The sequence below is a fragment of the Epinephelus moara genome, chromosome 9, assembly GCF_006386435.1.
Source record: "Epinephelus moara isolate mb chromosome 9, YSFRI_EMoa_1.0, whole genome shotgun sequence".
NCBI lineage: Eukaryota > Metazoa > Chordata > Actinopteri > Perciformes > Serranidae > Epinephelus > Epinephelus moara.
The window spans coordinates 5,547,507-5,574,495 of record NC_065514.1 but is presented as its reverse complement, the minus strand read 5'-3'; the positions used below and the strand labels follow the sequence as shown (position 1 = coordinate 5,574,495).

The 26,989-nt window shown below is 42.7% G+C and overlaps 1 protein-coding gene across 1 annotated transcript in view; it reads right to left on the bottom strand.

Moving 5' to 3' along the window:
* LOC126395264 (seizure 6-like protein) overlaps positions 1–26,989 on the bottom strand; it is a 104,292-nt gene that overhangs the window by 26,396 nt on the left and 50,907 nt on the right. Inside the window, exons 2-9 of the mRNA XM_050052594.1 lie at positions 22,603–23,073; positions 20,018–20,157; positions 14,903–15,098; positions 11,169–11,354; positions 10,560–10,731; positions 7,059–7,225; positions 6,359–6,553; positions 2,799–2,937 (exon numbers count right to left, since the gene is read on the bottom strand). Of these exons, the coding sequence (XP_049908551.1) occupies positions 2,799–2,937; positions 6,359–6,553; positions 7,059–7,225; positions 10,560–10,731; positions 11,169–11,354; positions 14,903–15,098; positions 20,018–20,157; positions 22,603–23,073 (1,666 nt within the window). The remainder of the gene's footprint in view (positions 1–2,798; positions 2,938–6,358; positions 6,554–7,058; positions 7,226–10,559; positions 10,732–11,168; positions 11,355–14,902; positions 15,099–20,017; positions 20,158–22,602; positions 23,074–26,989) is intronic.

Genomic DNA, 26,989 nt, shown 5'->3' with positions numbered 1-26,989 from the left:
GCGCGTTCCCGCGAGGGGTAGGGGTGTCCCAATTTCTTTTTGCGTGTAGGGGTAGGGGGCATAACAAGGGGTAGCGGGTATGAAACTAGCCCTTCGGAGCAAGGGATTTCAGATGCTGACTTGCCAGCGAGGGGTAGACGTCGCCATGGCTACCACCGAGCAAGAGATGGGGGAAAAAGTTCATACATAGCTAACGTTACTGTCGTCAGGTTGCTTGTTAGCTAGCTAGCTAGCTCGCACTATCTGCCGTCTGTCATCTGTCCTGTTCTGCAAAACTGTCAGACTTTTCACGTTACGATAACACGCCAGCTAGTATAACTATGTTGCCTCGTAATATTAGCTGGTTAGCTAGCTAGCTCACTAGCAGAAGTCCCCGGTTGTCTGTCATTCATCAAATGAAGCATGATGAATACAGCAAACGCGATCGGTAGGATGAACTCAACTGGAGACTCCATTGTAGATGCCCATTGGAAATGTAGATGGCTTCCAGCTTCCTGTTTAAAATAGTTAGAACGTAACCGATGTGGTGACGTAGTGAGGGGTGTCCCAATTCCTAGGGAAAGATTTCAAACCCTACCCCTCGTTGCTTCATTTCAAGGGCCAAGGGGTAGTGGGCAATGGATAGGGGTAGGGCCAAGGGCTAAGGGGTAGTGGACAAGGGGGGGGGTATTGGGATTGGGCCTAACAGCTACCACTCCGATCTCTATACGCTAAGTATTAAGCTACAGCCAGCAGCCAGTTAGCTTAGCTTAGCATAAAGACTGGAAACAAGGGGAACTACCCAAATGGCAAAAAAAAAAAGTTAGCCGCGTATATTTCTCCAAACCACAGATACGCTACATTTGTACGTTATTGTGTAGCAGATACGCTGAAACATTTCAACAACACTAGTTATGTGTGGTTAGGTTAGGCACAAACCACTTGGTTATGGTTTGGGCTTGTTTTGGCTTAAAATACCAGGTTTTGAGGGCACAATCCTGTCGAGAAACACGGTGTTGTGTCAGTAAAAAGACAACTGGTTTTTGTGGCACTATCCTGGCAGGAAAATAGCGATGAGTTGCTAAATAGCGCCCAAATCTGGGGACTGAAAAGCTGCAGGAAAACAGCAGTGACTCACTAAAACACAACCGGTTTTGTTGTTTGTTGGTCTTGAATAGTGGTCTGCAGCCGAGGTCACACACCATCCATCGCTTTAGGAATGTTGATCTGATACGTAAGAAACATCCAGTAACTCTAAAGGCTCATTAATACTCCCTTTACGTACGAAAATAGATTGTCTGTATCAAATGTTGTAAATGTCACTGCCCTCATACCGCCATGCTTCCTTTATGTTGGCATAGATACAGCCAACAGATGGCAGTAGAGGGCAGAGTCAAAAGTTTCACATGATATCAACGGTAGAACTTTTAAACAGAGACAGCGCTGTAGACGGCAGTGGACTGTACATCTCTATACACACATCACAACACGTGGACGGTTAATTCTTTTCCCTGTGTCACCAATTTGTTAAATCCTGCCATTATTTAAATATCTTTGTTCTCTCGTCTCGTAACTTGCTTGAACTGCGCTACACTGCCTCCACAATCTCCGCTAGTACTGCTCCATTTCGTCTGTATCTGTAAGCTTTCAGGAAGCTTCTGTTTTTTTCATCCATTCAAAAAAAAATTTGTAACAACGATGAGTTGCAGTTTAACAGAAGGTTATCGAAATAATTTAATCATACAGCTCTTGAAGTCTGTTACTGACCATGTTAATCCAATTCTGAGACTTTTCAGGACGCAAACAGCAGTCTCCTGGGTCAAAGTCCTGTGTCTGTTTGACACATCCATCCATTCCAACTTTTTTTAACAACCTACCTTAATCTGAATGTCTATAGACACATGACTGTAATGTTTCTTGTTGTTACAGCCAGACTTAGATCTGTTTTCAAGGATGTTTTGGCTGCATAACGTCTGCCAATAGATTCATCTTCTCAGCCAAATGATATGTCACAAATTCTGCTTTTGACGTAACATAGCCCAGATCTGGTCCACTTTATTTCAGACAACAAAATCTTGCACACGACAGCACTGAGAGGTCTTTATTGGGTCCATTTTGATCTGTCATGATCTGCCTTTGCATTGACAACCAATACAAGCCACAGCTGAATTAAAAATCCTCTGTCGGTTTTGCGAGGCCTCAAATGAATTGTCTCCGTCCTCCATCTCCGCTCTCTTCCTTCATGCTGGTTATTTAACAGTTTCTAAATGTAACTACATTATTTTAAGGGGCAGAGCCTTTGCTCATCATCTTTGGAATAAACTCCCACTGCAAATTGAGGAGGCAGCGCTGATATTTCCTCTTACTTTCTATACACTTTTGATAAGAAGCACTCAGACATACGCCGTCAGAATAATTTAAAAGCTGCTTGACTGAAATAAAACTTCACATACTGGCTTTAAATTTAGTATTCACATGGAAGTTTCTGAGACATGAATGTGAGAGGAGAGACAAAACAATCCAACAGCATTGCAGAGTCAGCCACAGCGGCCAGTAAAAGAGAAAGAGTCAAGACGAGGGCAGAACAGCTGGGTGAAAACTGCAGCAGCAGTCTTATCAGCATGCTCTCTCAAGTTGTCAAGTTTTGGAATTTAATGGTTCAGTGTGAGCAGGGAGAGAGAAATATCAATAGACGGGGTGCTGGACCCCTCACTGAGCCTCCACATGCATTTTTAATGATAACATTGGGCTCTCTGTGGAGCCAAAACTTTGGATCAAAAGTTCTGGTGTTTACGAGTCAGTGTTGGTGTATTTCTCACAGTTGTACATCGAGCAGCACCCGTTTGTCCTCCCCGACGTGTATCCTCCAGCTGCAGTCCTCTCCCTCTCCATACCACTCCGGCCAGTTTGGAGAGAGGATCACCCCGCCGGGACCGGTCAGGTCACCTCCACACTGTGCTGCAGAGAGAGAGGACGAGGACAGAGTTAAAGTCAGATAGCAGCCAGTTAGCTGAGAGGATTAAACAAACAAGATATAACATGTTAATCAGTGAGCCTCAGAGGTTTTATAGACTGATTCTGTTACCTTAAAGTCGAGCTGTTATTAAACGTACGTCAGAGAGTGATATCAATCTGAACATTTAACTCTCTGCAAGAAAGCGAATAAGACTAATTCCCAAAATGTTGATGTTTTTTGGGAGATTGCAGCTCTCAAAGCATCACTGGAAAACAGCATCAGGCCTCATGCAAGGGAACAGATTAGTTTTCTGGATTCACAAGTGGTCCAGACCTGCTGTATGAATCATGTGCATATTCTGTTGGACTTAAAAGTCCACTGTTTGGGAGTTAGGGGGATATATAATATAATAACAATGTTTTCTATAGTGTGTTATAGCCTGAAAATAAGAATCATTGTGTTTTCGTTATCTTAGAATGAGCCACTCGCTTCAGCCACCACAGTTCTCCTACAGACTTGGTACACGGGACTTCCACCAAACTGGGGGCCTGCCGACCACCATCTGCTGTAGGTAATACACTGACTATGTGTAACAGGGTCAATTTTTCAGTAGTAATATGTGTAACAAAGTCAAATGTACATTTGGAATATTAAGTATTATAATTACACCAAATGTGTTTCAGTTGTTGTTACCTGACACGCTCAGGCCTCCGTAGACAATATGTGGAACGTTTGATACCCAGTTTCTGTCCCCCTACGTTCACCTGTGGGGTTATCCTACCTATGAAGGGGTGTCTCCTGCCTTACCTCTCCCCTTTTGCTGTTGTGTTCCATGGGAGAGGTAAGTGACATTGCTCTCATAGTAACTTCTGTGTTTTAGTGCTGTTAAGCTATGATTATAAGCTCATCTTATGCTAACATATTCCTGTGTCACTTAATTTGTGTAGTTAATTTGGTTTTTGTTTTTACCTCTTGCTGTCAGGTATGTTTTCTGTGTTTTCTTATGCTTAATTGAATGTAACATGGCCGCCCTTTTGTTGTTGTAATCCATTGGAAAGGGGCTCGAGTTATATGGTCATAATTGACTTTTGAATTTTTTGTTTCTTGCTGTCAGTTGTCAGGAATAAACGGAGATCACCTCCAAAGATATTCACGGTCTGGGCCTCTTCATATCTACACTTCATATCAGACTGAGGAGTAATCGTAACCCTGTGGCTGGACCAGTTGGGAACCACTGCTTTAATATTCCCTCTACTTTGTTTTTAAGATGCACAAAATCATCGTCAAACACCACAGCAGAAGGCAGTACTGTTTTCTCAAATGCGCCTAGAGACCAGAGTGTCTGGCTGACAGTGTTTGCTAACACAAGGTCTGCATTCGATTGAGGAAGAGTCACAATGTCCTGGGTGCATTTCCTCAGCTCTCTTAAGCCTTATTGAAGAGTGTCGTCACACCCTGATTGGTCCAGAGGGGAAATGCACCAAGCTGCTCTCCATTCTTAATTCGCAGTCAGTGCCTACACCTTGCACAACAGGTGACCTGAATTACCCTTAAAGCAACTCCTGGGAACTGTGACATCCAGCCAATAAAGGGATTTGAGAGCAGGTATCACACACTGAGGGGCAGCTACAACCTCACTTCAAAAGATCCAAACTACGCCTTTAAGTAAAAGTACAAAAGAATTAGAAACAAAAGCTAAAACTAAAAGTTCTAATCATGCAGAATGGCCCGTTTCAGAATAAAATCTAATACATGTTTTTATCAGAATTGCTGATGCATTGAAGTGTTCATGGGGCGGCACGGTGATGCAGTGATTAGCATTGTCACCTCACAGCAAGAGGGTGAATGTGAGCATGAATGGTTGTCTGTCTCTATGTGTCAGCCCTGTGACAGTCAACAGGAAAAGTGGTTACGGAAAATGGATGGCTAAAGTGTTCATCATTTTAATGTTACAGCTGGTTATGGTGGAGCTCATTTTTAGGACTTTATATACTGCTGGGGAGTTTCATCTGTAGTAGTCCATCATCATTAAATAGTTAAGTTGCTGTACAGTAACTGAGGTTATCAAATAAAAAAGTACAATATTTCCCTCTGAGGTGTGATGGAGTAGAATGCATGTAGTTTTTATCCTTCAAGGCGGCTCTTGAATGAAACTTGAAACAGAGCAAAAGAGGAAGCCTTACACAGCAAGTTGCTCACATGTTATGAACATGACACCTTCATCAAGTCAAAACAAGTGATTAACGACAAGTTTGTGCAGTTTGCTGATTCTTATATGGAATTTTTGTACAAGTGAACTTCATCGGTGCTAGTGAGCCATCTGAAGGTGTTGTGGGCCTATCACTGAAACACCAGTGAAGAAGGGGACACAGCTGATGACCCCAGTGAAGCTTTTACCCTCCCTAAACCCCCATCCATGGCTCCAACCTTCACTCACAATTGCAAGTAGGTCAAGAACACCCATCCACTTTCATCCGCTTATCGGGGGCCAGGTCGTGGGGGCAGCAGGCCAGGCAAAGCATCCCAGACGTCGCTCTCCCCAGCAACGCTTTCCAGCTCCTCCTGGGGGATCTTGGGACGTTCCCAGGCCAGATATGTAATCCCTCCAGCTTGTTCTGGGTCTACCCCGGGGCAGAGGGGTTTGCGTGTCCCCGTGATCCTGGGAGCTGTGTTGTCCAGGACTAATAGCCCCTGGGTCTTCCAAGGCAAAGTAGTCCCAAGGGGAAGGGGCCAGACTAAGATTGAGTCGAGAAGACCTTGATGAAACTGCATATTCAGACATCAAGCACCTCGACCAGTATGGGGACACTGGGGCCCAACCCTAGAGCCAGACCTCACCAGTGAGCATCTAGTGGCCAGGCCTTGGGCCATGGGGCCCGGTCGTCCCAGCCCAAGTAGATAACATGGAGCCTTCGCCCTGTAGGCCCACCACCTACAGCGATTCAGGGTTCGGTGCATTGTGTGCTGGGCGGCAGGCATGGGTGGAGCGGGGCCTTGGTTGTGCTGATCCCTGGCATTGCCGACTGGCTCATCAACAACTGACCAGTTAAACTCCACCTTGATCAAAGTTAGGTATGTTTTTCTCCTGTTAGGTTCTCCTCTTAGGGGGAGGTGGAGTGTTGGCCCGGTCCAGCGAGGAAAGTTCAGTCTGCACAGACGTCTCTCCTTGGCTCTGCCTTCCCTGTGCTTCATCTTACTTTTCTTTCTACCTATGTTCGTTCCTACTTTTCTATCCATCTAACCTTAACCCTTTGGCTCCCACTCATAAACCCCCAGACAGCGCTATCGCTCCCACTCATCGTCTCAAGTATGTGCATCAAGGGATTTTAACATCTAGTCCTGAACTGAACTCACAGAAATAAAATAAGAGAGGTTTCAGATAAAACTCTGACAGTGTTGTTGTCTTCCTGCTCTCAGTGTTACCTTTGCACAGCGGCTCTGTGTCATTCCAGTATGGATCCCTCGCACTGATGCACTCGATGACAGGTGGGCCTTGTTCCAGAGCGTGACCCGGGTCACATGTGAACTGGACCACAGCTCCGACACTGTACAGCGGGTCAGAGGTGGTGAAGTTTCCGTTCTGCAGGTACGGCTCGTAGCAGTGGCCACGCTCGAACGCTGGAGGAGACAAAATGCAAATGAATATCCGAATGTGTCTTATTAAACTCACACCATGCAGCTCTCTGAATATGAAATTCTTTTCTCTTCCTCATTGTGATACCTCTGTGTCATTCCCAAAAACAGATGCCAAGATTATTTGGTAGCATCTCCCCCAAATAACTGTAATCACACATTGTCCATAAATCTTGTTTGGACTCGCAGAGATGATTCTTTGGTTTCTTTCTCTCTTCCCTGATGAGGATAAACATGTTGGACAGGATCTTTCCATCCCTCAACAATCAGCCAGAAACTGAAAGCTTTAGCTCAGATTATGTTGGACGACCGGCCCACTTCACAGCGATCCAGCCAAAATCGACTTGGCAGTGTAGGATGTAAGCAGGAACACAGAGCCTTGCAATCCGCTCTGATTTGTTTACATAATTACACTGTAATTATAGAAATAAAACAATACATCTTTGAAACTGTGCTGCCAGTATTTTTAGATGTACAGTAGCTTCTGTACCTTCGTAGCGGATGTTGAATCCCGTGTTGTGGTTGGGCTGATCGGTGATGAACTGGATCCTCACAGCTGGTCCTTCACTGATCACTCCCTCAAAGGGTATCTGTCCGCCCCGCCCCGAGTCAAACAGCACCACGGAGCCGGCGTCCAGCCCGCTCCACAGCACCAGCCTGCAGTGAGGAAACATTGTGTGCATGAGTGGCTGTGAGAGTGACAGAATTAAGGTATTTGTAGTTTACGTGAGTCTTTTCTTTTCTTCGGTTACTTTACAAAGTAAGACCATCTGTATATCAATCAGTCATACATGTCACCTTGAATTCATGATGACAACTTTGTTTTTCTTAAGCCCAGTTCAGGCTAAAGATTCTTGACGAGTCGAGATGAAACAGACAACTAGTTGCACATTCGCTGTTCTGCAACATTTTAAAAACCTGCTGGTTCACACCAATGCAACTAGATGAGACGGTGTATTATCTCCAGTCAACAGCTCTCTGTACTTCTGTTCTGATTTGCAGCTTTTCAGGTTTATTTAAGATAAGATAAAACCTTTATTGTCTGTCACAAGTAACAGAAATTTGTCTTTGGCAAGCTCCGAAATAAAATAGACAAGAACACACAAAACACAATAGACATTATACAAGATATACAACAAAGCAGTGTATCTGGGTGGGACTTCAATTGTTATTTTAAACTGTTCAGGGTGGTGATGGCAATGGGAACAAAAGTTTTTTTGTATGCGTTCTTCCGGGAAAGTGGGACTTTGTAACGGCGACCTGATGGTAGTAGTTGGAAGGATGGGTGCAGGGGTGGGTGGGGTCCTGTGTGGTGGCGGTGGCTTTCCTGGTAACTGCCTGGTAACTGCTTTTGCGGCTTAATATAATTTGTAGCTTCTTAAATATGAATGAGGATAGTGACAGTGAGACACTGGCTACAGCTGCATTTGTAGTAGTGATGAAACGGCGAAAAACGAACAAAGCGAGCATCAGATGGACTGTATTCATAATAAATACGCCACAATAATATAAATAACCAGCGCCAATTAATCCGTCAATGAGAATGTGTGTGTGGGGCAGGGCATGAGCACATACAGCGAGCAGCAGCAGCGACCCACCGTCCGACACCAGCACACCGTGAGGACAGAAACAGAGGGCTCAGCAGGGACAGAGCACCTGCTGCAGCAAGCGAACACACCATCTGCTGTTATTTTGACTTGACCAGCTGACTTCGCTACAAGCCGATTGGCTGCTGAAACAGGTGACGTCCTTTACTAAAACCAGCGTTTTGACCAGCTGAGTTGCAGGTGACACCATCAGCTGGGTTGAGTCGAGCTCAGACGGACCAGTTCACACTGCTGCAACTTTTCTCTGCAACGTTTTAAAACGGTTTTGTCCTGTCGAAAAATTTTTGGTCTGAACTGGGCTCCATGGAAAATGGCGATCATATTGATTTGTTGATTGATTGGGGACCATGTTTAACAAACAGCAGAATTACATCATCACATTTGTTATTTCCCAAACACATGCATTTTCAATAAAAACCCTTGTTATTTGAAAAGATCATAGGTAAGTTTCACCTTCAGCTCAGTTTTGAATAATTAAGTTTTCAACAAAAATGCATGTGTTTGTGAAGTACTGAGCATATGACGAGACAAATGAGACTTGGATTATACTGCAAGAGTCGTGTGACAGTTTGTAAACAGATGTTTTGATACAGTTTTGCTGATGTTAACGTGTTCCCCAATCAATAAATTACTCAATATGATCGCCATTTTCTGTGGAGGCATGTAAGTAGAGGTTTTCTTCATGATTTCACGATAACACAGCACTAACTGATTTACAAATGGTCATTTTGTGTGTTTGGACTGTTGGTTGGCAAGAAACAAACACTGTGAAGGCGTCACTTTGGGCTCTGGGTCATTGTGACATCATTTCTCACTATTTTCACTATTTTTTCAATCCAAACAATCAATTGATTAATGGAGAAAATAATCAGCAGATTAATCCATAATGAAAACAAGGGCGTAGGTTTGCATATGGACAGCAGGGTCATGTCCCTACCAATATTTGAGCAAACTTGTTAATTGTCTATGGAGTGAAGAGACTATACGTCTCCAAAATATCCAATTAAGTCATGCTAGGATTTGATTGCCTGGAGAGGAAGGGGCTTCTTGAAGGCTCACACCATGTGCAAATATCATACGTACTGCCAGACACAGAGGAGACAAGAGCTGATCAGTGTGATGGGCTAAAACTTTGTCTTTCAGATGACTCACTTCCTCTCCTCTGGTGCCCGCAGTGCACAGCACACACACTGTAATTTTGTCCATGTCAACACATTTTATACTTTGTGCATATCAAGCCAACAGAAAAGATAAAGGGACATCAGGAGCTTATTCACCACCCAGAGCATGAGTAATAGACAGTGAACTGCACTGTTTGTATGTACACCTACGAAAGTACTGCACCAGAATTCATGTATAACCCATGTAATCGTGAAGGCTGCGATCACATGATGAATACCCTCATGGGAGTTCAGAAGTAATGAGGATAAGACTTTTCCCCAGGAGACTGGTGTTCATGTCACGTCATCACATCGGGAACTGCCCATTGTTCCGACCATATTAAACTCATTGTTCCGAAGTCCGTTCCGAAATCATCATGATGCCCTGTGGTTAAGGTCTGGTTAGGTTTAGGCACAAAAACCCCTTGGTTAGGGTTAGGAAAAGATCATGGTGTGGGTTAAAATGAAAAAGAAAGCGGCAAACACATAAGCCGTGAGCCTGCTCTGCCTCAAGCCTTTCCCAGCTGACCCAGAGCCGGTTGCGGCGCACCATCAAGGCAGAAATACGCCCGCCGGGAGCCGCTCAGCACCGCGGAAAGTCGGACTAATGGGATGTCGGACCAATGGGCTGTCGAACCAATGACATGGACCCATCACATCGTCACGTTACGTTAAGTACGTAACTTTACATTATGTGGGTAACATGATGATGCCCAACCATATTTCTTTTCCTGAACTTAATCTATGTACCACCAGTGTCCCTCACAATGTTGAGACCAAAGCTACGCCCTCAAATGAAAATACTCGTTAGGTCAATAGTTGAGCTAAGCTCATAGTTGGGCTAATCGGACTTCTCGTATTGAACTAGTTCCGGTTGACCTGAAAAGGAAGCTAACTAGCTAGCTGTCGGAGCTTGAATGTAGTGCGTCTTCTGCTTCTCGGTCGCCATTTTGTTTGTTTTTCTGGGAGTTACTGCACTGCTGCTACGTCATCTCCTTCTTCTTCTGCGTGAAAGCCCTCTAAAGAAAAAGTGGTGCATGCAGAGAACGCCGAGTTCGACTCCAGTCGGACTAAGTGGATACATGCAGCAATAGTTCGATTTTCAACTGAATTATCTAGGTGTGTTAGTCGAGCTACGGATAGTCCAGTTTCAGTCGGACTAAGCCAATAATTCGATTTTCTCAAGCTGCATGTAAACGTACTGACTGAGTCGGGCCCTCCTACCTGTCAGTGGGTCCCAGAGCCAGTCTCTCCAGGTGGAGGTGCAGCCTCTGGTCCTTGGGAGCCTCCAGGGACCAGGAACAGGAGCGGTCCTGCGTGGCGTTGGGCCCGTGGTGGGGAGAAGGGGACAGCACCCGTCCTACTGTGGCGTTCTTTACTGTGCCTCCACAAAGAGCTGCAGAGGGAGTTTATCAAAGGTTCAGCGTGATCAGTCATAGAGTGTATGCACAGCACATTTATGTAAGTTTGTTTATTCCAACACTTTGTAACGTTGCTTTGAAAGCTGCTTCATGAACAAGGTTAATTCACTTTTTGTATCATATTAAAAAAGTAATAATGAATGAAGTATTCTGTATCTTGGTGGACTAACACGAAAACATGTTGGGGACTAAAAATAAATTTGTACAAATCATGCTCTCACTTTACTCTGCTGAGCAGCAGCTCTGGTATCTATCAAACATTTTAAATTGTGAAAACACTGGTGGTTTGTTCTGGTGCCACGCGGAGTCAACAGTCTGCAGGATCTCATTCCAACTGCAGAGTGAATCAACTCAGTGAAATATTTGTCTTGAATAAAAACCTGCAGACCAGTTGGACCGTCTTCACACTCACCCCTGCAGCTGGGCACCTTGCCGCTCCACACCGGCAGCGAGGCGTTGAGGCAGGTGAGCATCGACTCCCCCTCCAGGTGGTAACCCATGTGGCAGTGAAAGCGGGCGGTGCCTCCGGGGAGCAGGTCCAGCACGGACACCTCCCCGAAGTGAGGCCTCTTTGGCAGTGAGCAGCTCAGCCTGAAGACTTCACAGAGAGAGAGAGAGAGAGAGAGAAATCAGGGAGGAAGTTCATCAGTGTTTTATGGTATTGTTACAATAACAACCACTGGTATTTCTACTACTGCTGCTTCTACTTCTGCAGTTAATACTAAATACAACTGTAACTACCACAGCTGCAGTTTGCAGAACACATCAGAAGAGTTTAAAAGGCATTATAGGATAAAAGGACAGGAAGTATTATCCTGTCATGGCAAGAGTTTATTCCAGTCAGTCACAAGGCTAAGGCCCCGTGTCCTCCAAAGCGTTTCTTCCCAGCTGAAAACCCCAGGTGCTTCTTAGGAAACTCTTCAGAGCACTTTGGAGGTGCAGCATTTTTTTCAGCTGAGATGCTTTGGTGTGTCTGGTTACTATTATACAGAATATCTGCAGTAGTAAAAATGTTGGTGTGAAGTAGGGTGCTTGCTCTGGATGAAGGGAAGGCTAAAGCACATAAAGCCCAGTACCTGCGGTTATTCCACAGGCTAGTTAATAACATGTCGGGCAGGAAATCCAAAGTGTGGGATCATTTTGAGAAGGTGAAGGACGAACCCAAGGTGATATGTAAACTCATCTTCATTGGTCGACTACAAACATGACGTATCATCTGAAACATGGAAGTAGCTACATGCCCATTAGCCCACAGCGTCATTAACAGGCGGCTCGCTCAGTGTGTGACGTGCACTTGTAGATAAAATATAGGCCTATATTAATGAAGGTTCATTAGTACGGTTTTGTATTTCTCTGTAATGTAGCACAGTGTTAACAATGTTACTGATACTATTCTTTCTCACACCTTCAACTCAAACCACCAAAATATACCATTTCGACTAGGAAAATTCTTAGTCGGGGGCAGCCCTTGTTTGACCAAGCAGCAACCTCCGGGGCTGAAGCCAACACTGAAGTGCCAAAAACTGCAGTTCCTCTAATGGCTACTTGAAGCTGGCTCCAGAAGCTAGTCATTCCCCATTGACCTCCATGTTAAAATACCCAACTGTACAGTAGAAATAAACATGTTTACAGTCTTGTACAAGAGACAATTTTGTTCTCTGTAGCTAATTTCCCTGTTTATAACAACTGTACAGGGGGTGAATTTTAATATAACTCACCCGTTAACATTTTATTAAAGCAGCTGTGAATTTTAATATAACTCACCCGTTAACATTTTATTAAAGCAGCTGTGCAGAACTTTTTACCATTAATAAAACTGTCCCTAGTTCGTATCACCCCCCCTTGAAGATCCGCATATTTATTTGAACCCAACAGTGACAAAAAGCCTTTCTCTATATGGCTATTTAGCGTAGCCTGGCTCGGGTCGGACACAGCGGAAGTCACCAAACCAGAATACGGCACCCGGAGGTGGAAGTAAGTCTGCACGCCCGCAGTGGCCCGCAGCCATTAAACCACAGAAGAAGAAGGAGCCGTGTTTACGAGTAGGATTTAAGAAACAGGCTAAATGACACGATGTTGCACACTCTTGTACAGTAGGTGGTGGTATGCACCTGGAAGTTGTTTGCGATCCGCCAATAAATTGAGACAAGAAGAAGGAGCCGTGTTTACAGAGAGTGTTCTTCGAGTAAGCGGTACGCAACGGGCATTGCTGAACACATAACAGTTTTACCAGATGTATCTATAAGGACTTGGTTGTACTTTCGATGTCATGGCGGATAAAGAAGGAGCACCATCTAAAAGAAAAAGAACAGAAGAAGGCTAAACGGGACAGTGATAGGGCTCGAGCCCAAACGCATGTAAACCTCGGTCGGGCATTCACCAAGTGGAGAGAGAGATTTGAAAGGTTTTAAAACTGATCCCGAGTTGGCCCTTTTCCTTATCGACAGGTATGTCATATTTGTTTTTATTTAGACTATTAGGTCAATAGCTTCCTTTAACTTGGTGCTTAGCTAAAGCCTTTATGCCGTCGAGAGTTCCTTTACGTGCTTCGAGTTTTGTTTGTTATTGCACTTACTTGGTTTGTTGAAGTTCATTGTAGTCTGTCCGGTTGGTTATGTGTGGATTGTGTGAGCGTGTGCATGTGTTGGCTCTGAGCTCTAACATGCATCAAATAAATCGAATGAACTAAAAAGTACAAATAAACAAACATACACTAATATCACTCGATCAATTGATATCCAAAAAATAGCGTTAAATATTGTGTCAGTAAGTGTCGAGTATCAAAACAAAACGGAGCAGAGCAGAGCAGTAAAAGACTGAGTATCAAAACAAAACGGAGCAGAGCAGAGCAGTAAAAGACTGTGTGCTCTCTCAGCATTCACTGTTTGTTGCACACCTGCATGCAACTAGTGACCTGATTATAAAGGCCTTTCGTTAATACCACTGGTCAACACCAGATGGTGACATTTCTCATGTAATTAAATGAGTAACTAAAAATGGCTCCAACATAGACAATATACCGCAACTTGTTAGACGTTGTTTCACTTCAATATATGACGACATGGAAGTTATAAGCAAGCTAAATGTAACATTAGCTGATGTGANAAGCCGAATGCCGGCTGCAGTCAGAATTTTACGACACTAGGCTGTGGGTGTCATACCGCTTCGACCAAAGGGGGCACTATAATCAACGAAAACGTAAAGTTCCGCACAGCTGCTTTAAGGCTTAAAGATACGCATCATTCGGTTTCAGTGACAGGCTGTCTGCCGATAGTGTCCTCGGCTCCTCCACAGCTCCACCCTCTTACCCAAATATGGTCACTTGTGGCTCCAAAAAAACACAACCAAGGACAAATTCAAGGCTTCAAAACGGGAGTCTATGATTTTGAGACTAAAAAATATGCTCTTTGACCAAAATTCAAATACATAAGGAACACTACTGGGAGGCCACTCTTTAATTAATTAAGTCAGCTGTAAAACGTTTGTAAATTAGCACTTTAGGTCAATGTTTCTGTTTCCACTCTATTTGGAGGATCACTTGAGAAATCACACACCCACGGGTGAATTTTAATTAAATAATCATAATTAAATGAGCTTTGTAAGCTGTGAGTGATAATATTCCTGCTCTGTTTGTGTTGTTTTTATTCCCTAAACGCTGTTTTTCATGCCTCATCTTGAGCATATCTCTGTCTGCGGAGGCATTTTAATCTTAGTCGCTGAGACTCTGCGCTGTTCTCCTACCTGCCGCTGATGTAAGAGGATTAGATGGCTGTGATTAATGGCACAGGTGGGTCTTAACACTCTGATGCTTCCTCCTTTCCAGTCCTTGTCATATCCATTATAGGCTGGCACAGCCAAACACACATATACAGAAACATACACACCACACACACGCTCTATACAAACTCCCATATTCTCAACCTCCTAATGAGACGAGAGCCAATTAATCAGAGCTCTCATCTGCTAATTCACACGACAGATTCAATCACCGTGCTAAGTGATTAGACGAGAAGTTTTTTGATGATGCAATTAGCATGTATACAGGGTACAAACACCCCCCAGGCGCTAATGAAGAATTCACATCTACTGAATTTGTATAGGGTGTTAAATATATATATGAATATTTAAATTTGTGTCCACACTCACTCTGATAGTGCAGCTGGAAGATGCCCATGCTCGCCTCCGGTGCAGAGCGGTAGTAGACGGACAGAGTGTTGGTGGGACTGCGGATCACCTGACCTTCAACCAGCAGCGTGTGATTGGCCAGGACCAGAAGGGCGCCTCGTTCATCTGCACCTCTGATAGACAGCTGCTCGCCTTCTGAGAGGTTCACGCTCTTCACCTGAACACACAGGACAACACAAGTTTAAAAGTAAAGATGAGGAAAGTGCCTACTTCCAAGTTAGGTTTTGTCTTTTTTAATTCAGATATTGCAGTGGTAAATAAGACTTAATAGTACTCAGGTTGCACTTAAGAGATACTCTTAAGGGATGTTTGTTATTACCTCTCATTAATCTAAGATCGACAGAATCACCTATGCTGTGAGCTCATTAAAAAACTTACTGAAAGAAAATAAACTCTGTGATACCAACTTTATAATCTGTGATTTTTACAGTCTAGTTTTATACTGAAGTGAGTCAAACAGCTCAAACCAGTGTCATGCTAAACTTCAAGTCAATTTTTTTTACACCACCATTCAAAACATTGTAATTTCCTGCCACCAAAAGCTTGATTGGGTCCAATCAGATGTCTGAGAGGACCACTCCATGTGTGGAAAAATCTGAGGAGCTGGGAGGAAAACAACTTGTTCATAGTTCTGCCTGTGCTGCGTTCACAGACCCACAAAAACCTCATAAGAGAGCGGAAACAATGATCACAAAGGAACACAAACAAAAAAACTAGAATTATCGCCTCATGATTGTGTGCCTCTGTGAACCAGGCAAGTTGCAGTTAACAGTTTACATCCATGTCTGTGAAAACATGGATGCTTCACACACAGCTTCTCTCCGGCAGCACAGATGAGCTATACAATCAGCACAGGTTCAAGGTTATCACCCAAGATTAGTGTCACCAATTCAGTATCTGACCACATGTCTCCCCTTCTGTTCATGAGATGTGATGTAGTAGCCCGAAAGGTGTTTTTGCAGAACATTATGATGTCACAGTGAAGTTGACCTATGACCTTTTGGATTTAAAATGTCAGCACCTCATTATTTTATCCTGTTAGACATTTGTGTGAAATTTTGTCATAATTAGAGAATGGATTCTTGAGTTATGGCTGAAAACATGCTTTGTGAGGTCACAGTGACCTTGATCTTTGACTTTTGACCACCATATTCTAATCAGTTTATCACTGAGTCCAAGTGGATGTTTGTGCCAAATTTGAGGAATATCTCTCAAGGTGTTCCTGAGATATAACATGAGACAGATGCAAGGTCATGGTGACCTTAAGCTGTGACCACCAAATTCTACTCAGTTCATCACTGAGTCTAAGTAGACTTTTGTGCCAAATTTAAAGAAACTTCCCCAAGGTACTCTTGAGATACCTGGGTCATGAGAATAAAACAGACAAGGTCACAGTGACCTTGATCTTTGACTTTTGACCACCATATTCCAATCAATTTATTGCTGAGTCCAAGTGGATGTTTGTGCCAAATTTTAAGAATATCTCTCAAGGTGTTCCTAAGCTATCACGTTCACAAGAATAAGACAGACGCAAGGTCATGGTAACCTTAAGCTGTAACCACCAAATTCTACTCAGTTCATCACTGAGTCCAAGTGGATGTTTGTGCCAAATTTGAAGAAATTCCCTCAAGGTACTCTTGAGATACTGGGTTCACGAGAATACCACGGGTGAGGTCGCAGTGACCTTGATCTTTGACTTTTGACCACCATATTCCAATCAGTTTATCGCTGAGTCCAAGTGGATGTTTGTGCCAAATTTTAAGAATATCCCTCAAGGTGTTCCTAAGCTATCACGTTCAAAAGTATAAGACAGATGCAAGGTCAAAGTGACCTTGACCTTTAACCAACAAATTCTAAGCAGTTCATCACTGAGTCCAAGTGGATGTCTGTGCCAAATTTGAAGAAACTTCCTAAAGGTACTCTTGAGATACTGGGTTCACGACAACAGTCTCGTCTGCATTCATTTCGTCCATATTTGTGGGGTCAATGTAGCGTAGTTCAAGCGAGTTACGACTATAGGAGACGACAAAGACGTTTAAAAAATGTTGTAATGGAACAAATTGCTAATATTGTCAAAGACTTCTCCGTCCATACATTACAATATATTCAATGGCCTTGCAGTCCACCACCTTCTACGACGCTGCCTCCGTTAAAAGGTACATTATTATGACCTCATTGTCACCTCGTTTGTTGCGTGAAACTATTAACTCCGCCTTCTAGTGCAATTGATTGGCTGTATCTATGCTATCATAAAGGACACATGGAAATATTAGGGTAGTGAGATTTATGTTTGAAACAGACATATTTATATTTGTACGTAAAGGTGGTATAAATGAGACCTTAAACATCTATGGCTTGCATAGCTTGACAAGCTATTGCGTCCCGCCACACTTCCTTTGCCATACTGTGTTCACACACTTATGAAATTTATCATTCTTTACAAACTGTTTAAGTGTCTATATGTTGTTAGATTTATATATAAGTACATCTGCTGCGTCTGCAACAAATCAGTGTCTTTAACAGTTCCTGCAGGTTTCAGTAAACTATGGAGACAAATGCTCACAATAGAGGTAAAGCTTCATAAAAACGGATTGAATAAACAGCTTCAGTTTCAGCTGTAACTTATTTTCTGTCTTAATCTTCTTGCTCAAATTCAGGAGCTAATGCTCCAGAGTCCATTGTTTGTAGCACAGAATCAGCTCTGTCATTGTCTCTGGGTTTCAATTTGCATCATGATGTTGCAAATTTCTCCAAGAGTGCAGCTCTTGTTCCAAAATGTGTTGATAGTTGTCAGACGTTGGAGGGAAACAGAATCCATTTTGTTATTTTGTTTGGTAATATATGAAATCTGAGCGCCGAACCAATAAAACTGTCAGCTGCAGTGAACCGAAATTACATTCTGTGTCTGTGTTTGTGTGCGTGGGCTTGTGTTGCTGTCTTTGTGAGGACCAATTTCAGGTTTAAACCTTATGAGTGAAGACATATCTGCATTGTGGGGATATTTCAGACTTTTTTAAAGATAGAATTAGGTTTAGGTTAGGGTCAGGGTACTGCCTCATTACCACACAGACTTGTTTTGTGTCTGTATTTCCAACCCGTTCTCATCCCAACTCGTCAAATACCGCCACTTTATCAGTGGACTAAAGCATCAAAATATGATGCGCTAGGTGCCTTCCTGCATCAGTTTTGGACATTCACCAACAGCATCTTGTTAAACGCACCGTGTCTTTTCAAAATGTTTCCAATTTACAATTTTTTACATTTATAATTTCTGCTTGTTACATGTAGACAGTCTTTTTCAAAATAAACTTACAACGCAGGTAAAACACCTTGTTTTTACACTTATTTCCTCAAGTTTAGGCAAGAAAATCATGTGGTAAGGTTTCGGAAAAAACATCACGGTATGGCTTAAATAAGAATGGTTGTTACAAACCTAACGTAAAGTCACGTGACATACGTCATGTCAAATACGTACCAAACATAGCATCCTACATATACTAGCACACTATGTTGATTAACTCCTGGGTGAAAGTCCGGGGTTTGTTTGTTCAATCTATCTCCCCTCCCTCCCACCCTTTATGAACTTTCTCGCTCTTAATACCATCGTAGCTGCTGGCGGCGTCAGAAATAGCTGCCGCTTGGTGCATATCATACACCAGTAAAGAGTGTCTTGGTACATCGTTGTCTGACACTAACATCCACAGAGTTTGGTTGTTGCCGGTGGCGTATCACACTGCCGCGAAAGGTGCCTCTGTGCATTGGTATCTGATGCCGGAATCACTGACAAAGCAGATGTATTTGACGAGTTGGAAGTGAGAACTATCTGGTATTACCACATAGTATTTGGAGTACGCCCCCTAGTGTTCAACACAAGGAAATTCATTTCTTTACAGATGGAAAGAAAATGCCACAGCAGAATTGGCAACCAGCTGAAACTAAATTTCTTCAGCGTTCATTGTTCAGGAGGTTTTTACTGGGAGCCATATTATCCACAGAGGTCTCCTCCTCTCTAAAACGAAAAGACCAGGTGATTTAAACCAGTAACGAAAACTGAATAAAGCAGTTTCAGGTTACAAATCAGTATTTCTCCGAAGAAGAGAAGCTCCCCTAACACCTGTTAATGTATGCTCGCCTTTTTTCTCTGATAACTTAAGATTGAGACGTTCAGGAGGTTTTAAGCAGGAGCAGAATTTTCCACAGAGGTCTTTCCCTTTTCGAAACAAACAGACCAGGTGATTTAAACCAGTTAAAACACTGAATGAAGCAGTTTCAAGTCACAAATCAGTGTTCTCCCAATGCTGCTCGTTGCAGATGGGCTTTTAAATATGGTGGCTAATGCGAAAAAGTGAAAACACGAAATAAACCCCTCAAGCTAAGGTAACAAAAACACAACAACTCTTATTTTCAGGTGCTTATACACTAAAGAAAACATACTTATTATATTATATTCCATGTCTGCCAATATATCACCCTAAATCCTACACACTGGACCTTTAAGTATGTACATACTTATTTATTTGTTCCTTAATATAAAGTAATGTCAGTAGTATTCATACAGTGGATATAATCATTTTTAAAAATATATTTTTTCATGTATTTTGATTGTAATTTTTTCCATTTATGACCTTTGCATTTCTTGTTTTTTTCTTTGTCTTTCCTCTTAATATGTTTATTGTTATGCACTAAACCCTTATATTATATTACAACTATGTATATGTATAATATCTCATGTTTTATATTATATATTGTACATACCATCTTATCTGTGTTGTACATATTGTATTGTTATATGTATATTTCAAGCACAGTACTGGAGGACAAAAGTAGAGAAATGTTGAATATGTGTCGAATCAAAAGCTTGAACCTACCACCGTGCACGTATACAGAGAGCAGCAGCTGCCACTAGGAGGCAGAGTTCCACCTGAGATCAGATCAGATCACAACAGACTGATATAAACACACCTCACTGCAACATGATGTCCAGCATGATAACCAGCGACACAGCTAACAGTGAATATGCGATGGCTTATCTGCAGTCTGTTTGTGTTTGCACTGCGTCGTGCTGTCGCTGTGTACCTGCAGCTCCACTCCATAGCCGGTGTACACGGTCACAGTGTAGGTGCAGTGTAAGAAGGTGCCGTCGGGCAGAGGGGGGTCATCAGTGGAGTCGATGTATCCCTCTGGGTCTGAGAAATTCACCATGCAGTTCGACAAAGCTGGAGGAGAGAGCAGCAGAGGAGTTTATTTTGCACTGGCCTTTTTTTTTTTTTTATTTCGTTTTGTTCTCAACCCTGCCTTGTAATCCCTTTAATGTGAGCCTGACTGGAAACTCATTGGAAATCCCTGCTGTGTATAATTAATGACGGAAATTACAGGGATCAAAGCGGCTACACAGCAGACACAAGGAGGCACAGCGAGGCTGTTAACAGTGACTTGAAATAAATAATCACATTCTCCGCTCCTCTAAAGATTGATGTGAGATCAGTGATGGGTGAAGTGTTCAGATTCTGGTACTATCAGTAATTACATAGTATCACAATGTAAAAAGAAAACCTACATCAGCAGCAAAAGCCATGCTTTCAATATGTTATTTAAGTACAGTGGTGGCGTTTAATCAAGTACACTTATTCAAGTACTAAACTTAAAGCTGGGGTAGGCTGTTTCATGAGGGCAGCATTGGGAAAACAACTTCTGCAAAACCTCTTGGCTATGTTTTTTCAGGCTTTAGAAAATCTAGCCCATGACTGGAGACTCTGGCCAATCACAGGTCAGTTCAAAGAGAGGGTGTTCCTATTGGCTGTTCTACAAATGCAGATGCACGTGCATGTCCCTTTAGATGGTCAAAGCCTGATTCAATGGTGGAGAATACTGCAGAGAAAGTTGCTGTCCCAGCGTTGGCAACAGCTGCCTACACTGCTGAGCAACCCAACAAAATGAAGACAGATTGATCAAAATGGGTTCTGACAATAAACAGAATAAAATGGTGCTAATATTTTAGCCTTCTGCTAACAGCCGTCAAGGACTCACAGCTGCAGCTTCAAGTTCATGTTTATGTCGCTAACATTAGCTAGAGCCTCAAATCACAGTATGTCCTCCGCTTCACTCCCCACCGCTACAGACCATCTCGCTGGGAGGACAGCCGGCAGCAGCTTCGAAGATGGACCCCCAGTCAGTGGCCACAGCAACCCAAATCCAACCAGCGCAAACCCCAGCTCGGGAGAACCAGACAGCCAAAACTCCCCACTTGATTAGCAAACTTTCTGTTGCTGCTGTTACACAGGTTAGACCCTTTGCTGCCCCTGGCCATCAACCTGTTGTGACACCCGGCGCTGGAGTGTTTGTGCTGACTGAACTTGAGCCACCACAGCTATCAACCAAGCTGCTGCATGCTCTTCTTTCGGTGAAGCAGTCCACAGTGGCAGGGAGCAAGGAGAAGGGATGGCGGTATGGCTAGCAGCTAATTCCTGTCTCATTTGTGGCCTGATAAACAGAGAGAGTAAGAGCGAGGCAAAGAGGGGTTGAGTAGATGAGCTGGGTGCAACTTTACAATAAATCAGTGTATGGGGAGACACTTGCATATGCTTGTGGTCATCTGGTGGGAGGGGCTTAGGACTGAGAGGGAGAGCTGCAGGAGGAGGGAGGATTTTCAGATTCTGCTGTGTTGTTTTTGCCTTTTCCAGATTCCTGTCTACCCCTGCTTTAAGTACAAATTTGAGGTACTTTTTACAACCATTTTATGCCACTTCACACTTGCACTCCACTGTATTTCAGAATTCAGTGTTTAAATTTAGCTCCACATCAAGCAGCTACAACAGTAAAATGCTGCATCATTCATAACAATCCAATAATACAAGTAAAATGTTTGTTTGTTGGAGACCTTTCACACATAACCTCGCGATAGTGCTGAAGGGAAAAGTCATCAGAGGATCCCCAGAGTCGTTAGGGTTCATCATCTGGGCAACATGAGTATGTAGAAATTTTCATTGCAATCTGTCCAGTAGTTGTTGAGGTATCCTCCTGAGATCTGAACTTTTGTTTGGTATACTCTTTGAATTTCTCCCAGCTATGTGGGATCAGTAGGACCTGATAAGTATAAAAAACTAAACGTTGTCAATGATAATTATGTCCCAATGTCCTAAAACGAGACGATAATAAAATCCTAATGTCTTCAAATTTCGTAATTAACAGTGTGAATCAGAAATAAACAAGTTTCAACCATCAAATGTGATCAGCTTTTGTCCACTTTTGTGTCAGGATCGGCTGCAAACAGACTTGGCAGAGATGGTTGCCATCTTTTTATATGGATCAGTGTACTGTGCTCTTACTACCACTAGATGGCACAAAAAAGTGTCCATGAATGAGGACAACAGGTCTGAGTTAAGAAGAATGAAGTATAAGGTAAAGTAAACCCAAAATGTGATGTCCTCATGTGAGGATACAGGGTCTCAGGATATTTTAGTCCATAGAGCATGGATAGAAAGTACAATATTAATGTCTGAAATGTAGTGGAGTTTTAAGTATGAATTGGAAGTATTCAAGTAAAGCACAAGTTCCTCAAAGCTGTACTTAAGTACAGCATGTGAGTAAATATATCTCAATTACTTTGCACCAGTGTAAGCTGTTAGTATGCATACGTCAAACTAAACGATGACTACTTGTACCTGATGAAGGTGTCTCTGTCTCTGTCTCTGTGTCTGTGTCTCCTTCCAGCATCGTGCCCACAGTGGTGATCTCCTCCTGCTCAGGGGCATGTGTGTGTGTCTGTGTGTGAGGCAGCTGGGAGTGTGTGTCTGTGGGAAGAGGCTCAGTTGGACCGCTGCCTCGGCCTGACACTGCAGCTGATGGCGGGGGTTTTACCCTCCTCAGTAATCCCCCGCTTTGATGCTCCAGGGAATGACTTCCAGGGAGGGAGCCGACGCTGAGTCCTCTGCCCAGGAGAGGGAGCAGGTTCTGGGGCAGAGCCGAGGGCAGGATCTCCCCTTTCTGGGAGACAAGTCGTCCTTTTTGAGTCAGCACTGATTGTAGCAAACCTCCGGCCAATGAGCTTTTGGCTTTGGGGCTGCTTTCCTTTGTGCTCCCTGGTGTTGCCGCTGGAGGCTGGGTGGAGGGGGCGGCTGTGGGGACTTCTTTATCTGGGAAGAGTGGAAAAACAAGGGAGGAATCATTTCAAGCGACGAGACAAAAAAATCTTTGAAAATGCCCCAGGAGCACAACTCTGGGTGTTTCTGTCACTGTCCTGCTGCGCTTATCAGGAGTGGGGTTATCTCGCCAGCACAGCCAGAGCCCAGTTGAGCTTACCTCCACTTTTCACACACACACAACATACCGAGAACACACACACACACACATTGGTGATGGTGTAGCAGAGAGACAGGGCAGTTAAGCATGACAGGAGCCGAGCGAAGAGGAGGGGGGAGAAACTACAGAAAAAAAGAAGAAATGCATAGACAGGCAAACCGCTCTGCCGTGCATGCTAAAATGCCATCTCCAGCAGCTTAGTTCAAAAACAGCACAGAGCAGCATTTACACACACACAACCCCCCCACACACACATACTTTGCGGTCCACCCTCACAACAACCAGCAGCCCAACACACACTGAAAAGCCCTCATGGTGCAGTCTCACTTTAATCTACATTAGAGTGTCATTTACGCACTCCTCGAGCAAAAAAGAAGTACTGCTGCTGCTGTCGTTTATATCACCAAGGAATTAAGTCAGGGGAAAATATCCTCTGTGAGTTGTCGACAGCACGAGCACTTTCTTCTCTTGTTCTGCTGTTTTTCATCTCCAGACAGAAAATAAATAGCCCCCTTTCCTTTTTAAATGTCTGGATATGTACCTGCATTACCGCTCAATGTGTCAAAACCGCCGTCATCAAGAAACTCATTTCAGCTCTCACAGCTTGCAATTATTTAGGCAGCCACTCAGCAGCAGATGTTGAGTGACACACACACACACACAGAAAAACTTTTGCTCTTGATGTAGCTCTACAACTTTGATGTTCTGAATCATTTAAGTTTAATTTGACTGAAAATAACGCCACTTGACACTCGTAAACACGCAACATTTTTGATGAGCAGCCCAGTTTATGATTTAGCCTCACATATCAGCCGAAATTGTTTACAATATTCATAACTATGTTTTCATGAGTGTATAATCACCTGAAATTAAGAATGGTGTTTTTGTTACCTTCGAATGAGCCGTTTATATCTACATACGCAGCAGGTCCTCCTCCACAGCATCGGCCATTTTGTTTCTACATGTGTTTCCCCATACCAAAGCCTGAACCAAACCATTAACCCTAAACCTAACCACAAATATACATCCACAATTTTCCTTTAAACAAGTCTAATCCATTCACAGTACGATTATACGTGATAGAAGTTATGAGAGCTAACTAACTTAACCTGAACAAGCGATTATCTAAGCTAGCACCTGTTGTGATGCAGCGCTTAATTAACAAAGGCAAACTGGAAAATACACAAAAGTAGGCCTGTTATTACGGTTAGAGTAACATGGCAGGATTCTCACTCTTAATCACTCACGCACACACATTGAAAAAGGAGAAGGAAAAAGGTGTTTATTCTCTGTGCTAAACTTAATTGCGGAAGTCTCACTGCTGAACTGTTGCCACTTGAAGCTTGTGCTGGCGATGCACGTGTCCGTGCGCTAATTGGCGAGCATTTCCTGAAGCGAGGGCGTGCTGAGGGCTTACTGAAGTGCAAATGCAATCACCAGAAGTAAAAAGCTAATGTTAGACTATAAATGAACTATACACTGACTTCAACATTAGCCCATTTATTTTATATATATCTAACCAAAAACCCATTCAAAAAAATCCATTGACTCTGAGACGAGGGAACCGCAAGTGCTAAAATGCTAACTAATTTCCATGTTTTAGAACTCATTCTTGCAGCACTCTGTTGTAGCAGTTTGTTAGCTGGCTAGTTAGCTAGCTGGCTAATTGAGGGAATCGCGAGCTAAAAAGCAGACTCATTTCAGGGTTATAGGACTTATTCCTGTTGTGCTCTATTGTAGCAGTTTTTGTAGCAGTTCTTTTTAGCACTTGCGGTCCCCTCGATTAGCTAGCTAACTGACTAGCTTTTAAGCACTCGAGGGTCGAGTCAGCTAGCTAGCTAATCGAGGGAACCGCAAGTGCTAAAAAGTTAACTTAGTTCCGGGTTTTTGGAATCATTCGTGCTGCGCTATTTTATAGCGGTTTGTTTGTTAGTTAGTTAGCTGGCTAACAAACTGGTGACAAACTAATTAGCTAGCTAGCCAACTAGTTTCTATGGTTAGGCTATGCGGAGGGATATAGAATTGTGGATTTAGATGTCATTACCGTGACATAAGGTTACTGTACGGCAGCTATCAAATATCTGATTGTTTAAATTAAGCTGCAATCTATGTAAATTGTATCATTTAAAATTTCATTTTTCATTTTCACACAAAGAAAAGAACTGTTACACAGGCGTTACTGCCGATACCAGACTATACTGACATTGTTTACTAGAAATATTTCCTCAGCCTCTCAACAATAGCCTCTGTAGGCTTATTTTAAAGGGTCCTGACCGAACTCATCACTGTTTTACGTATGGAACGTTGATCTGGTTACCACACAGTGTAAAAGACATTAGCAAAGACATTACCATTGGCTCCAGTGCATTTTTAAATGTATCCCTTTTAATTATCCTTTTTATTTTAAACAATACCTATATCCTCATACACACTTAGACATGTATTATATGTTTTTTAGTTCCCAAAACCAACAAAAAAATTGGCAGACATGCCTTTAAATTCAAAGCTCCCTCTGACAAAAAAATGTTTCCCATTAAAATCATCATTTTATGATCCATTCTTAAAGCATCATGTTAGTTTCTAATGACGATGTCTACCTGCCCTCCAATATTGTGACGGATGCTGTACTACTATTAGCAGTATTAGTATTATTAACATTATATTGATGCACCAGGTGTTTTATGGTACATACATCTCTTTTATGGTATTGTAGGCTTATGGGAATGATGTGGGGGTGGGTCGGTAAACGAGAGCCATGTACATGTACTGAATCGTGTCCACTGTAATATAGCGTATTGTATGTCTTGTGTTCGCCCCTCTTGAAAATGAGATCGTTCATCTCAAGGGGCTATCCGCTAATAAACCTGTCTGATTTGACCTATCTGAGACTGAGATGCAGCCTCAGTGGAGCATTTTACAATTAAAAAATGAACTTCTCTGTCCTCTCTGGTGGACAAAGTAGCCTACAAGAGAGTACATATACTTCCCATGATGAGAAATAGTCCGGCATAACCCCCTGTAAAATGACAATTTGTCTTTTTTAGACTTTGAAACAAAGACACAAGATCCAGCATGTTAATCTGGGAGCTTTAGAGGTTCTGGTAGGCTGATTTTATTACCACACTTTATGGTAAACTTGATCCAAAAGGTCTACATGATTAAATAAAGGTATTACTTGATATTTTTACAGCATCAAAAAAAACCCATACAGCTATCAGATTAATATATAAAACACAATCAAAGCCACAGGTGAGCAGGAAAATTTCCAACGAACGCAGTGTGCACTCTGAAGTGAGAGTGAATAAATAATTTATAATAACTGACGTGGTCATTAGTCACAATGGCAGGTGTAGACTTTACATTTTTCAGTTCCTTATGGTATGAAGTGACATTTTACTCCACTCTGTCAGAACATATCTCTATAATGCTTCCTCCAATCATAATCAAAGCTAATCAAAGTATCTTTAAGTAGCTGACTTTGATTAATATATCGCTTAGTTGTCTGCCATTAAATTAATCACCAACTTATTTGGTTATCGATTAATCAGTTTACTTTTGAGAAAAAGACATCTAAATTCTCTGATTTCAGCTTTTTAAATGTGAATATTTTCTGCATTCTTTCCTCCTCTGTGACAGTAAACTGAATATCTTTGGGTTGTGGACAAAACAAGACATTTGAGGACGTCATCTTGGGCTCTGAGAAACACTGATGGACATTTTACACTATTATCTGGCATTTTGTAGACATAA